Source organism: Bidens hawaiensis, unplaced genomic scaffold (genome assembly GCF_021521415.1).
Source record: "Bidens hawaiensis isolate Kalapana, Puna unplaced genomic scaffold, B.hawaiensis_p1.1 tig00001511_1, whole genome shotgun sequence".
Classification (NCBI taxonomy): Eukaryota; Viridiplantae; Streptophyta; class Magnoliopsida; order Asterales; family Asteraceae; genus Bidens; species Bidens hawaiensis.
The window spans coordinates 2934544-2950501 of record NW_027491085.1 but is presented as its reverse complement, the minus strand read 5'-3'; the positions used below and the strand labels follow the sequence as shown (position 1 = coordinate 2950501).

The 15958-nt window shown below is 31.8% G+C and overlaps 1 protein-coding gene across 1 annotated transcript; it reads right to left on the bottom strand.

Moving 5' to 3' along the window:
• Positions 1 to 9816: 9816 nt before the first annotated feature.
• On the bottom strand, positions 9817 to 14605 carry LOC143583142 (uncharacterized). The gene is made up of 7 exons (XM_077065535.1): positions 14135 to 14605; positions 13288 to 13423; positions 12713 to 12794; positions 12434 to 12609; positions 12119 to 12256; positions 10332 to 10471; positions 9817 to 10134 (listed from the first exon to the last, which is right to left on the bottom strand). Exons 1-7 carry the CDS (start codon positions 14250 to 14252, stop codon positions 9908 to 9910), a joined length of 1017 nt encoding a protein of 338 aa, XP_076921650.1. The 5' UTR covers positions 14253 to 14605; the 3' UTR covers positions 9817 to 9907.
• Between the last annotated feature and the right edge of the window lie 1353 nt (positions 14606 to 15958).

The window sequence follows — 15958 nt, the reverse complement described above, 5'->3', positions numbered from 1 at the left end:
CAAAAATGCAAATCCAAGACAAACTAACAAATAATACTAGTCTTTTTTTTCTTTTCTTAAATTGTGTCAACACGCAATTTACACTTATCACAAAATTATATCAAGTAAATAAACACTCATATCTACAGAAAAAAAAACGATATTATATCTATGTTTGTCATCATATTATATAAGTATGTATACGATTTACAAACATTTCTATGATACTTGTTTTTATGGACTCATGTTAAAACCAAATTACATCAACAAACACGAGTTTTTTAACCAATCTACGAATCCAATTCTAACATTTCGATGATTTTTAAAAACATGTTCTTACAGAACCCAAGAATGCTTCATGTAAGTATCAAACAAGAGGACATTATCCATACACATCTATAACTATTAACAACCATACAAGATCACACTGTTCATATTTTCTGGGCAAAAAAACATGTGACCGGGATTCGTTCTGATTATAATAACAATATATCTTATAATAAATGAAGATGGTGAATCCGTATATATAATTGATGGACGGTTTGGAACGATAGTTATTGATGTGCATGATGTTCAGTTGTTGGATCAAGCTTGCAAGAAGACAAAACAAGAGTTGTCATTCAGTTATAAGTTTTTTTCTGTATTGAATGTGAAGCTACTAAATTTATGTTCTTTCTGTTGTTAGTCTTTGTATTATTGTTAGGTTTGAGTGATAGACTTCTTTTCAGTGTGTCTAATACCAGACCGGACTTGATCGGAGGAACTCGACCATCAACCATTGGTTCGGCTCCATGGGGTCGAGCCGCTTCGATTTAAAAGGTTTTTTTTTTTATAGTGACTAGGACTTAAACTCAACTCTCCTAAGAAATACACTTTTAATTTAATATAGTTTACACTAGGTTAGTAACCCATTAATACACATGATGAATAAAGAATATAACGTCAATAAATGTGATATAATTTAGTAACGTAAACAGTTTTTCGTATATGAAGTTAAATATTACATTATATATAAGTTTGTAAAAAGATTAAATACAAAATTTGTTCATAAACCTTCAAATATCTCGTTGTGCACAATATATGTGGTTTTCCCATATTTAGAGTGTGTTTGGGATTCCTTATTTTCCGCTCATTTTGACTTATGAAGGTTTAACTAGTTATTTTTATGTTTACAAAGTGTTTGAGAACACATTTGAACTTTTACTTTTCTTCTTATCAACAAGGTTAAAAAAAGGGTTTTCAATAAGTTGGGATTAGTTAACTTATCAACTTATAAGTTTGAAATACCCATTATACCCTTATTGACCAAACGTTTATAAGTTAATCCAAACACTTTTTTGAAAACTCCTTCTTAGAAAGTCATAAGTCATTTTTAACTTATCACAAAGTGACATTTCCAACTTAAATAAAAAATCCCAAACATACCCTTAATAACTGTAAAATTTTAAAACCATAATAAATAAATAACATTGAACATTTTTTTATTTTGGAAACTGAATCATACCAGTAAATGAACATTTAATTTAGGAGCTTTAAAAATAAAAATAATAAATATATTATTTTATTAATTATTTTTTTTTGAACGACCAACTAAGTAACGCAGGATACTTCTTACGCGACCCCCATTGGTTAAAGGTAGCCCGAGCCGGCCACTAGTCCGGACGGACAGAGCCCCTAGCGGTCCACCTATTGAGGGATTCATCGGATAAAACCCGACCCCTACGCCCGCAAAATGGCACGACAACGAGGAGCCGGTAAAACCGGGTGAGATCAGGACTCGAACCCTGGCAAGCCAGGGTCATCCCTCATATCTCCCATATAAATTGGTGATAGTGAGGTTTGAACCCCTACCTCTCACTAGTAAAATGAGTGCTCTACCATTGAGCCACATCCAATTTATTATTATTTTATTAATTAAATAGATTTTAAAATAAAGTTTAATTTAAAATAAGGTTTAATTTAGGTGACATCATAGTTGGACACTCTAGAAAGATGTGATAAGCTCACGTAGGTTTCTTTTAAGATCATCCACAATAAAATGTGTTTTTACTTTTTTGGTGTTTGTCTAACTCACTAGTTCTTATCTATTGTGGGTGAGAGAGGTTTTTTTACAATAAATAGTAAAAACACAACTTTTTACACGTGGTAGGGCCATGTGGGAAAATGTTGGATCTTAAATTAAAAAAAATAGATAATTAAAAAGTAAGTGTAAAAATGTGATGATTATATGACAATGTAATGTTTTTTAGTGTTTTAAAATGTGTTCTACTAGGGACACTAAGACACCCCCTCCCTATGCCCTGTATAGGGTTATACGAGACGTAATGGGTTCCCGTATACACCTTGTATAGTTCTATACGGGGCGTATAGAGATTTTTTTTAGAAAAAAAAGATGGTGTCCCTAGAAAACTCTTTTCCTTAACGGCGCGTTCATTTCACGGAATGGAATGAAATTGGAATTGAAACTTGCATTGGATTTGGAATTTGAAGGAATTGGATTTGGAATCTGAATATTCCAATAGAAATTAGAATTTGGAGGAATTGAAATCCAAATACATTCTTAATGTGTTTGTTTGACAAATGAATATGAATCAAGAAGTTTTTTTAACAATGATAAAGGCAAAAACATTTTAGTTTTTTTTAGATTTTTTGTTATTAATTTATATTTGCGTTATGATTTTTTTATTATAAAGGGTTTTCTATTAAGATAAAAAACCCCTTCAAAATATTCAAAAATAATAATAATAAATTAATAACTTAAAATATAAATTAAAAACAAAAAAAAATTAAAATGTTAAAATGTTTTATTCGTTGTCCTCGTTAAAAAAAACTCGAAATAAGATTCCAATGAATTTTCTTGAATTCCTCCACATTTAGGAAGGATTTGAAATCCGTATATTTAAAGGAATTTGAAGGAATTGAATTACAATTCCAATTCCAATTCTTTGAACCGAACACACCAAAATGGAATTAAGATTCCAATTCCAACTAAACGAACATGCATGTCATGGGATTTTAATTTCATTTTCTTTGAATTCCTACGAATTCTGTCATTCTGTGAAACGAACACACCCAATATGTGAATTTTGGGTGTTTTTAAAGAATGTTATGTTTTTTTGGTGTTTTTTTAAGTCTTTATTGTGAATATTTAAATATAAAAGATCTATGCATTTATAATCTTTTTAAAATTAGTTAACATGTCATTCGGTTCTCTAGTTCAACCACTGGACCGGTGAGGTGGCGGGTTTGATAACCGGTTCGGTTATAAATTAAAGCTCCATTGTTTCTTGTGCTATTTGAGACGTTGTATGTAATGTTTTGGTTTCTCAATTTCTTTAACGGCCTTTGATGCTTCATTTTACTGGTGTTACTGTTTGGTTAACGACCCCTCAAAATTATTGTTTCTTTCAAAAGGCTGGTTTCATTAACAAACCGGCCAAGATTGGCTAGGCATTAATCAGAACTACAAAAGAAACAACTTACATACATAAAGAGAGAGATACTACAATCTTTCAAAAAAATAGATTTGTATTTTGATCTATTATTAAATCACAAGAAGCCTAATGATTTTCTATTTTCTATCACTTAAGCAACTTTAACATGTTTGCTTGAAGATTAAACATGATCATTCCTTGTTTTCCACACACACCGATATGCTATTAAAATAATACCTTGAATAATCTCCTTATACAAATCAGAAACCGACCTATTTTATGCACTTCGAGTTCTATCTTGCACCACCTACTAACATATATCAAAGTAGCAACATAGCAGGAGGTGAAAATATGCTCTGCAGTTTGATAAATTAAGTAACGCCGGGTTTGATAAATTAAGTAACGTAGGAACGATCAACTAAGTAACGCCGGGTACTTCGTACGCGACCCCCATTGGCTAAAGGTAGCCCGAGAAGGCCACGAGTCCGGACGGACGGAGCCCCTAGCGGTCCACCTATTGAGGGATTCCCCGGATAAAACCCGACCCCCACGCCCGCCAAACGTCACGACAGCGAAGAGCCGGTAAAACCGGGTGAGATTAGGACACCCTTGCAAGCCAGGTTCATCCCTCGTATCTCCTATATAAATTGATGATAGTGAGGTTTGGCCCCATACCTCTCACTAGTAAAATGAGTGGTCTACTATTGAGCCACAACCAATTTATATATAGATATCTAACTATACTAATAAAAGAAAATAATAAGGATGATGTGGCAATCCTACATTCATTATTGGTCTAATCTCTCTTCTCATTCCTCCTACCTATCCATGGGTTATGGAGCAAAACCATATTGGCAAATGGGTTATAATTTTCTTTCTAATTTTCTAATTTTTCATCTCATTCATCCTAACTATCCATTGATCATGGGTCAAAATAATTTTGCCAAATGGGTTATAATTTAATTTATAATTCTCTAATTTTAATCTTATTTATCCTACCTATTCATGGGTCATGGGACAAAACAATTTTGAGAAATGTGGTATAATTATTTTTTTAATCTCTCATCTCATTACATAGTTATCCACGGGTAATTGGTCAAAACAATTTTTGCAAATTTTGTATATAAAAAAATCGAATTTGTAAATTTGAGATTCTAGACTTCTTATTGTTTGTACTATATATTTTATCTTCTTTTATCTATAATTTTGTTCATTCTTTCAAATAATGAAACGTTTTATCTTTATTATTTTACAAATCTCGTGTAATACACGGGTTCAAAAGCTAGTATATTATATATACATATAGAAATAATCATTTTAGAACACAAAATAAACGACATCATATGAAGTACCAAGTGTTGAATTACTTGATCAACATTTAGAATCGTTAATGCTGATTAACAAGAAATACCCTCATGTGCCTTGCAAATTACCAGAGTTAACAAGAAAAAATTAATTGGGTTAGTGTCAAATGACATAACGTGATAGGGTTTTAAAACGTAAAGGATGTTTTCTGCCATTTCTTTTGCTAAATGGCGTACATTGAAAAATCGATCAAACATAAAGAACGTTTTTTTGCTATTTTGTCATAAACAAATACCATTCAATTAAGGACATAATACAAATATTGTCTTTTAAACATACATAATTTATGAATCAGGTCCTTTAAAATGTTTACTTTTAGGCGGTGTTGCTATTTTTATTTGATTTCCGTCCTTTAAGCTAACTGTCATCCAATAATTTATCCGTTAAGTTGATGCATGTGAGTAACATGCAGACATGTTAAAGATATTTGGGTGTGATTGATCTGGTGTTTTGTATAACTGACATATTAAAAGACCAAAAAGCCCTCACATGTTACTCACGCGCATCAACTTAACGAAGGAATTTGATGACAATTAGCTTAACTAACGAAAATCAAATAAACATAGCATGCAAAGATCACCGTCTGAAAATATACATTTTAAAAAAAATGATTCGTAAATCAGATATGTTTGAAGGACTAAAATTTATATTTATGTCTTTATTTTAATTAAGTGAACCAAGAATAGTAAATAACTTCACCTCAATCATTCCATATGGACCACAGTCCATAACCAACCATATTATTTTTTATTCTGTCACCCAAAAATTTTAGTTCACATATTTTTTTTCAAAAATAAATTTGAAAACGAATGATTGAGAATCATATGGAATCACATTGATTTCGCAACGACTATAAATACTTAATAAATTATTTTTAATTAAAACGTAGATAATGTAATGAAAGGTATTATAGAAAATGATGCACAATTGTACATACATCGGGTTTTCAATCTATCCTCCTTTTTACACAACAGTCAATTTTTATGTCAAATATTGACAAAGGTAATTCCAACATATTAACTAAACTAAACGAGAGCCTGCGCGATGCGGTGGATATTTAAATACAGACTCTGATAATCACAAATAATTATGTTTATTCATGGTTCGATTTAAAACTTTAAAATCATTTAAACCAGTCAACGGCTAGGTTTCACAGTTCGTTTTTTCTTTAACTTTCAGTTCAGTTTATAACAATTTAGTTTCGATTTTCGTCAATAAAAAAGTGTTACTAAAGGTTTATCTCACATGTTTAACTTAAAATCGTCAAAACCGAGTTGTGAACAACCATACGTGACATGCTATTTTTTTAATTAAAAAAAACTACAACAATATCATACTCAAATTAAAAAGAATAAAATACTCATTTTTATGGTGTAACTTTAAAAAAATATATATTAACGTATGAAAGTTATGATCGCTTTAAAATAAGGGGAGGGGGAGTTGGTTTATAATTAAAATAAAAAATAATATATAGTAAAAGATGAGGGACCAAACTTACAAGTATTATTTAATTTAACTAAAGTCTACTAAAGTTAAGGGTGAAAAATTATAAATATTTTCAAAGAATTGAACATTCATGTTAGATTTTATGTTAGAAAGATCATTTTGTTATTCTGCAACATGTTTTGTATGTTGTATCATGTGTTATGTAGATTGTAAATCCCTTAAAACCAAATTGTCTTAATTTGCCCTTCTCTCATATGTTATATATAGTACTAGCTATGTGCCCGCGCGATGCGGCGAGGTATGCACGCAAACATGACATCAGATGCGTAACCGGTGTTACTGTCTCTGTTTGTGCCTGACTTCACAATAGTACACGTGTAACCTGGCGATAGGATGCTCGTATTGCGGCATTAAAATCTTAACCGGTGTTAGTAAGCACGTCACACAACGGCGGTGCATGCTCAGTCAGGTGTCGGTGCGCACGTAACGCTACATTGAACTTTGTATGACCTGCAACCCGTTCCGCTTGACAACATGAATTCATTGAATATGAGAATTTAAACGCCGTTGAGTGTTCTTTTCAATAAACATTTCATTAGAACTAAAATTCAAGTTTTAATAAAACTAAAATCACAAATTCATATTCATAGGCTCACAACATATTCATATTCTATTGAAAGAAATACTATGTAAACCTCTAAAGAATCAAGTGAAATATCAATAACGTTAGAGACGGCTGAAAAAGTGTGTGAAAAACATCTATCATAGAAAGCTACAATATGTTATAGTGCCATATGTATCAAGAATTCAAGATACATTGTAAACAAAGATTTAAGATTCATGTTTTAAAAAGGTTATGGTCAAAATAACTTCATGTTAAAAAGGGTTCGGGTCAAAATAATTTTGGATATACAGGTCGATTTGAAAACATTGTCACTTTCTTTTGGGGTCAAAATGGCTTTTCTCGAGTATTATAATTTTAATTTCTAATACTTTCTTAGCAATACCTTCACAAGTCATAAATGCAAAAATTAAAAGAAAATACTGTCAAATGAGAAAGGAGAGTTGCAAATTCAACACAAGTTAAATTTGATTGGCAATACAAAACACATTTAACATTTGAAAATACATAACTGTTCACTCTTTCTACATGGAACATAATAGCGTTGAGAAAATCGTGTATATATGGATTAAAATAAAAGAATATCGTCTATGAACATTATGCACCGCGTACTGTCTCCTGAATCTAATTTGACAACTCATCCAAGACTCTTGTGGAAAGAAACATGCTGTGTATATGGATTTTAATAAAAAACACTAAATTTAAAGTAAATAACAAATCATGTATTAAATTAAAATAATATGAAAATCATTTAAAAATTCAACGTAATGATCAGCTTTTGTTTTAAAGCGAAACATAAATCTTAAACAAATGTAATATTTTATCTCGGTTTGTAATAAACATACAACAAACGTAAAATGTCGCATATAACAAAGGTATTGGTAGCAATGACGGACTCAGGATTTTTTGCCAGTGGGTCCTAATTTTTTCGGTTTACAAAAATTTTCGGGTCGGTCGTTATTCGGGTCGGGTCGTGTCGAGACGAGGAACATAATAAAACATGGAAATATGATGTCATTGAAAACGAGTAAGTAGAAAAAATCTAGATTATAAACTAGATAGAACATAGACATTTAACTCATTTTTATTCATATCCGAAAAACATAAACGTAAGCCATATATATATATATTGTCTTACATACATGACCAAAACATAAAAAACAAACTTTAACACAAATAAATAATTAATTATAATATACATACACAGTTTAAATAATAAAAGAATATGCAAAATCTATGTTGTCATTATATATTTTGCATGATGATAATGACTATATGAGAGAAACTAAAGAAAAACACAAATACCCTAACTAAATAACTAATATTGACTAGGATATAAAAAAACAAAAAAAACAACAAAAACATAGTATGGTGAGGCTTGAACATGCAACCTCTCAAAGAAAAACCAAGGGACTTTCTACCAGACCAGTTCAGCATTAATAGTATGGGTTCCAAGTATTAATTTTTATGGGGTCCTTACAAAAATTTAATATACCGCCTCTAAGTAATTTTTAAAAAACACTGGTGTCCCAGGACCCCGATCGGGTCTATGTGGGTCCGCCCCTGATTGGTAGAGGCTACGGAGAGAGTGTAACGTATGCGAACTACATCTGTATCTCTCAGGATAGAAGAGAGATTGCTTCTAGAAAGACATCCGGCTCCAAAACCATCCCTTGACATGAAAAGTATATTAGAAGCAACATAAAACAAATAAGTATTAAACGGCAATCAATGACAAAAAAAAACTAGTGGAAATTATTAACCAGACCTAATTTGACCCCTTACATAGTCACACTATTGACTTTTATTTTTACTTAAGTCACGAACTTTGTCATGTCATTTTGAACCGCATTTACATAGAAATTCCAAATATTACCATCGTTTGGTATTGCTGCTTGACCTCAAGACGGAACATTTTTCACCACCTTGCAATACGTTTCTTAATGTTTATTCAAATTCAATGTACCACATTTCTTTTATCGAGCTTTGTTATGACCACTTGACATGAAAAATGCACCAAATTTTTGGGTTCCCCATTGTAGATAAAACTTGTGCAACAGTGTTGCTTGACGAAACTCCTACATTAATAGAATATATCCAATTTTGGAAGCCATTTGAGAGCGTGTTCAAATGCTTATACCTGTTTCTATACTATCACATTGGGCAAAAGGGTTAAAAAAACGATCAACATATATTAAAAAACGACATGTGCACGCCCAATGGTTAGAACCGGTTCCTAGACCAACTCTTGGTTCAAAAATCGCTAACCGATTTCGGGTTTCAAACTACAGAACCGGTTATTTTGTTCACCTCAACGGCTCAAAGTGGCCCCATTTCTTTCTTAGTGTCCCAACAAAAGATGAAGCTATATTCAACTTTATGGCCCATCGAAATAGCATACTAATGACCACCGTACGGCAGACTAGACAGTAGCTAGATGAGGGTACATGAATTATATGTGTGCCTCCTTTTTTGTTGATTTTAAAAGGTTGTATTTAATTCATCAATTGTATGACCCGTACCTGAATGTTCACATCGGCCCGAGTGCTTTTATAACTTCGTTTTGAAACGGATGTTTTAACCTGCATTTAGTGACCAAGTTCTCGGTTTTGAGAACCTAAAAAGGCGTAACTTTCAGATTGAAATATTTCAATATTAGCTTCAAAAGTTTAATCGGATAATTCTTTTGAGTAAACAAGGACGGATTTGCGGTTCTCCAATGAACACAATACGTAACAAAAATAAGCCAAAGACTCACCTTTTATACTTAAGAAACCATCATAGCGTCTTAGTTGACAGTTGTCGACAGTGATTTAATTAAATCAGCATGAAGAAAACTCAACAGTAGTAACAGTTACTATTGCTTGTAGTTACCACTATATTGCCACTTATCCAAGGTCAAGACTTTTCAACAAATTTAACAAAGATTTTGCTTATAAAATCACAAAACAAAAAAGAGCGCACGTAACAAAGTAGCGAACCATGTCATGCGAGAATAGTTAGTGAGCAAAAAGTATAAAACAACTCATTTAACAAACATATGTTTACTAATAAATATAACTTAATCCTTAACATGTAAATCCTCCACTTTTGAGGCAACAACATCAACCGCAGAAAGCTGCTTGTTTGGCCCGTTTACAACAGGGGCAGTGCTGTCTTTTTGACTAGTGGAACCCGTTACCGTCTGCCATATTCGTACAGTCCCATCTTCAGACCCAGATGCATACGACTCGCCTCCGGGCGAAAACCTCACACAATGGACTGGACCATGGTGACCCTTATTGCACCCTACAAACCCAAATCATCAAAATAATATTACTATTGTAATAATATAAACTTTTAATAAGTGACTTGTGAGGTTTTTAAGCATTTGGGTAACTTATGACAAGAGTCACATTGTTGAGATAATATACAACCCAAGCAGACACGTTTTGGTTAAACGGGCCAAAACGAACACATCTAATATTATTATTCATGTTACTTACCGATTTCTTCTCCAGTATAAAAATCATAAAGACGAATCCACATGTCCTCTCCTCCTGCAATAAACTTGTTGCCATATTTTGGTTCCAATGATGCTGATTCCACGGTGCAAGGCATATCATAACTTTTCACTAGTCCAAAACTAAAAATGTATATTTAAATATCATGAAATTTGTAATGAAAAGCAAAAAAATCAAAAAAACAAAAAGATATGGACTACATGTTAAGTCTCTAGACTTTGTTTTTTCATACGATTAATCATTAAACACTTTTAACTTACGAAAAATTTGAATATGAACAGAAACCTTTTTAGTACGATTAAATAGTTTAACTTCATAAAATTTAATTAAACGTCTTCTTGGCATGATTATATGTATTTACTTGTCAAAAGGACCCTTTTTGTTCAGGTTTTATAAATTAAGGGATTTTATCACATAAAAACAACATTTAGGGACTTAATCATGCAAAAATTGAAAAATCAGTTGATTAAATTGTTTTATGAAATATATGAAGATGAACGAAACCTATTATGTATGATTAAATACTTTAACTTGTTAAAATTTAATTTAAAGTGTCTTTTGCATGATCATATGTGTTTACTTGTAAAAAGGACCCTTTTTGTTCAGTTTTATAAGTTTAGAGGCTTTATCATATCCGAACGGAAACCTTTTCCTGTGTGAATTAATCCTTTCACTTGTTAAAAATTAACAAAACTGTCCTGTTCCTTGTTAGATAAGAACCTTTTCATTTAGTTTTATAAACTAAAGGTAATTATGCAATTAACAAAGTTTAGGGACTTAATCATACACTTTGATACCGCTAGACCAAGAGCCCTTTGGTATCTGATTTAACAGATTATAATTACCTTTAGACGCCTTTTAACAAAAAAACACTTTTTTCAAACTTGTGAATAAACTCGCATATTAACTTTTGCACATGGAAGTTTTTTGCATGTGTGGCAGCTGGCATGACATGAACCAGTGTCACATCAACAATAAACAAGCAAAAACAGTTAAAATGAAGTCATTTGCTAGAATCTAAAATAAGTTACTACTTGCGCCACGTGTCACAATTCTGTGAGCCCCAAGATTCTCTTTCCCGCTTCTCCTAATTCACCCATTCGTATTTATAGTAATAAAACATAATATAAATACTAAATTAAATAAAATAACTTAGGTGAGATATTTGTCTTCAAATATACTAAACTACTAGGTTAAAAATCCGTGTATTACATGGGTTGAATAAAGAAAGTATCAAATACTAATGAAAACTTGAAAATTATAAAGTGATGGAAATTACGTATAGGTTACAAATAGTAAAGAAAACTTAAGAATTATAAAATTGATATTTTGAGATAAATATGAAAGAATATAATGTATAGGTTACTAACTAATAACTTAATATATTTAAAGTCAAATATCTCACATAAATTACGATCTAACTTAATATACTTAATATATTACGTTTTATTACGATAAATCCGAAAGGATAGAATAAGAGAAATAGGAAAAAGAATAGTGGCCTCAAAGAATTATGGCATGGGACGTAGTTACTTATCTAACTAGATATACATTAGTTGGTAACTTGTAAGTAATTTCAGTCATATCTTAAATCAAAATTATTGTTATAAAATTCTCAAATCTTCATTACTAACCATTTAATATTTTCTTTATTCAATCCATGTATATAATACACGGGCCTCTAACCTGGTTGATTAAGTTGGCTTCTAATTTATGCCTAATTTAAAGTTAGTTAATAAGATCAAATACATGGTGTAACAATAACTTACTGATTTGCATCCCAAAACTTGACACTGGAACCATCTGCTGTCGTAATATAGCGGCCATCATTGCTAACTTCTGCACTGGTCACAGGCGATTTTGTTTCAAGCGTATTTACAATTTTCCCACTCCTCACATCCCACAGCCTGCCAATAAATCATTTCATACAAACATATTATTATCTTACACTATTGTATGCTGAATTATTGCCTAGTTTTTCATTACACTACAAAAACCTTCAAACATAAACTGCATGTATCATCAATGTAAGGTATTATGGTCATTTAAAAAAAAGTAAATTTGAATTCTTTTTTATTGCATACCTTACTCCACCAGAATCAGAGCAAGAACTTAGAATAGTTTGGTCACTGTGAAGCCATGCAACAGTCCTGATAGAACCGGGAGATTTCTCAACTTCCCTTGCAGGTGCATCGGGTCGATTTAAATCAAATACGCGTAGCATTTTTTCAAAACCACCAGTCAGCAATAGATGAGTATCCTGTATACATATACATACATAAATATATGTATACATCATACAAACTAGCATTCACAGTGAGTAAAGTCGTAATATAATATGCTTAAATGCAATTATGAATTACCTCAGAAAAAGCACATGTTCGAACAATATGTTTGTGGTCGAATGAGTGCAATACATCCCCAGTTAAAGCATCCCATAATTTCCTACAAAAACATAAAGAGATTTTTTTTAAAAATACAATTATTTCATTTAACAGGATCACACAAAACCTGTTTAAAGCATACATCATAGTGAAATAAAAGTAAGTGCCACAGCCATCTTGAAATAGACAAAATCAACGACCGCGGAATGAAAGTATTCTGATACAATTTTTAAAATAAGGATCAGTTTCATATATATCCTTAAAAAGTTCAAAATGCTATATTTAGCCTTTAAAATTTCATAACATTATATATCATTTTTACTCTTTCAAAAGACTATTTTTTTACGTTTATTCGTTGAAGCAATTTATAAGCATCTGATTTTTATTTTGTTTTAAAAGGGTGAATATGATATTACAACTTCTGAATTTTAGAATGATGCATATGATAAATTGAACTTCTATAAAAATATAAATGAAAGTGTTGCTCAATATAACATGGTAAGCAGATTTCTTTCACTAGATATAAATAATAAAGAAAAAGTTCTATTACATACGCAGAAAAATCAGCAGAAGCAGACGCAGCACGTAAAGCATTAGTATCCAAACAGCAACTCCAAACAGCACCTTTATGCCCCTCAAAAGTTCCAATCCAATCACCAGTTTCTCCATTTCTAAGCATAGGTGTGGAATCTGAAAATAACAAATTAAAACAATAACAATCCTAAAAAACTAATGTACAATATACACATGTTGCAGTATTAAGACTTTGATACAAGTAAGTGATTCCGACATTACACTTGTACACAAACTTAACAACAATAAATAATATATTCGATATTAACACTACTCTTTAGTTACAACAACTTCGAATCTATCAAGAATAATTAGTTTCAACTAGCGGTGAGCAATAACCGAACTGTTAACCGAATCGAACCGAAAACCAATAAAACTGAACTGAAATCAACCGATAACTTAATTAGCCGAAAAGTAGTTATCGGTTACTTCTTGTACCCTCGGTTAAGCGAAATTAATCGTGTTGAACAATTCATATTTTCATATATTTCTAGCTTTTATACATATTTTATACCACCATTTCATTTATATTTAAGTAAAAATTTTAGCTCAAATTCGACTTTGGGTATTAACCGAACCGAACTGAAACCGAATACACTGAACAGATTAACCGAAAACCAATTGGTTAATTTGGTTAAGACTATTAACCTAACCAAACCGAACCGTGCACACCGCTATTTTCAACTAATCAATCTCATAATAATAATAATAATAATTCAAAACAACTTATTACACCTTGCAATAAACAGATAACGTTTCAGCATTATTCTTCACTCAAACACTCATATAACCTAAAAAAATGCTAAGATTATCAAACAAAAAGCATACCTTTGCTGGCACTAATGAGGAAAAAACCATCTGGTGTCACCGGACTGTAAAACAAATCCACCACCGGACGAGAATGCCCATGGCACACAAGAGGCACGGCAACTTTCTTCTTATCCATTATATTAATTAATTAAACAAAACTTCAAATTACACAACAAACAAACAAACCCTAATTCCACAAATCAATCACTATAAAACCGATAACGGATGACGCGCAATTGGCTCAATAATAAAATGGATGATGATGATTGATTGATATTATTCGTGTTGAACACGAAGAAATGGCGGCAATTAACACAGGTGGGATCGATTATCCACACCTCCTTACCCTGTGATATCAATGAAGAACGAACGGATCTAACTATTAATTGATAATCTCAACCCAAAATTAATACATAGTAAGACCGTGTGCTCGTGTATAGGTTAGGGCTAGGCGCAAGCCTGCCGTGAAGAGATTGGTTCCATTTATATTGTTTCTGCTTTCTTCATTGTATCCCTGTGCTTTCTTTTTTGGTCATGGGTCCTTTATGTTTTATGTTATGTGATATGATTACCCAATGTTTTCAGAATTTGTATATTGACACCTTATAAATATCATTTACCAACACCTCCTTCTCCTTTTCTTTTCCCCGTCTTACAACGGTAATCGTCCTACTCATGAAAGACGACGTGACCAGATAAGGGTACAACGGACGTTTGGAAGGGAGTATTAAAACGCATGGTACCAAACAAGATCATGTCTCTTTATGCTATCCAGGCTTGACACATCAAGCGAGATTGTACTTTTTTGAGCTATATAGACACGTGATGTGAGATAGACCAAACGATACAAAAAAAATCCTAATGGTAACATATCATACATTAGACGAGCTTGTACATGCTCGTGGTGATCACATTACCCATGGGTTGTAGCATGTGACCAATGGTTAAAGGCCTTGCGTGTAGGCCTACAAAGTCGGCCATAAGAACTCGTGATTAAGTACGTTTAATGCTCCAAGCTCAACTTTTCAATGAGCATTCAAAGCCCCTCTTCTCTATCTAATAAGAAGGCATTCAATTCTCTCAACTACTTATAAGGTTTTCAAAAGACATATATCTTCACACAAAATGTTAGTCATAGTGAAAATATCTTATGCACACTCTAAATAGATTGACTATTTATTGTGTTGCTAGTAAGCTTTTTTTGGTCTACGTGTGTAGATTTTTGTAGAAAAAATAAGTGTCATCATCTAAAGTCATTTTGGCTCGTATCTCACTCACAAATTTGTTTTTATAGATGGAAGGGTTTGTACCAAAAGAGTCGATATCTCACTTCTAACATACATGTTACCATATTAATGATAAAAATCATAATGTTTATTTGTTTGTATAGAAGATTTTGACAAAGCTAAAAAATATATATCACGACAGAAAACGCATGGATGTTAAAATCACAATGTGCGTCCATTCATTTTCTTCTATCCAGTCATTCTTTACCATAGTTTCCGCAAAATGAAAGAACCATTGTTTTTCTTTTCAAATAGTTTGGTCAATGTCTCCATTTGAGTAAACCACCCTTAGTTTTTAATTCGAAAGAAAAATTCATATGTTCTTTTTTCTCGTTTTTATTGAAACTGGGATTTTGGCTTTTCATATGAAATTCCATGTGTGATTTTATAATAACTTTCAAAAGCGAACACTTAATTAGTTTATAAACTTGAATTTTGTTATGGCTTGTGTATCTTCATATCATTGTTGAAATTAACTTTAATCACTGGTCTTGATTTATTCTTAAAAATATGTCCAATGGTTTGACGGTCGACACATGTTTGAGTCGTAGCATCA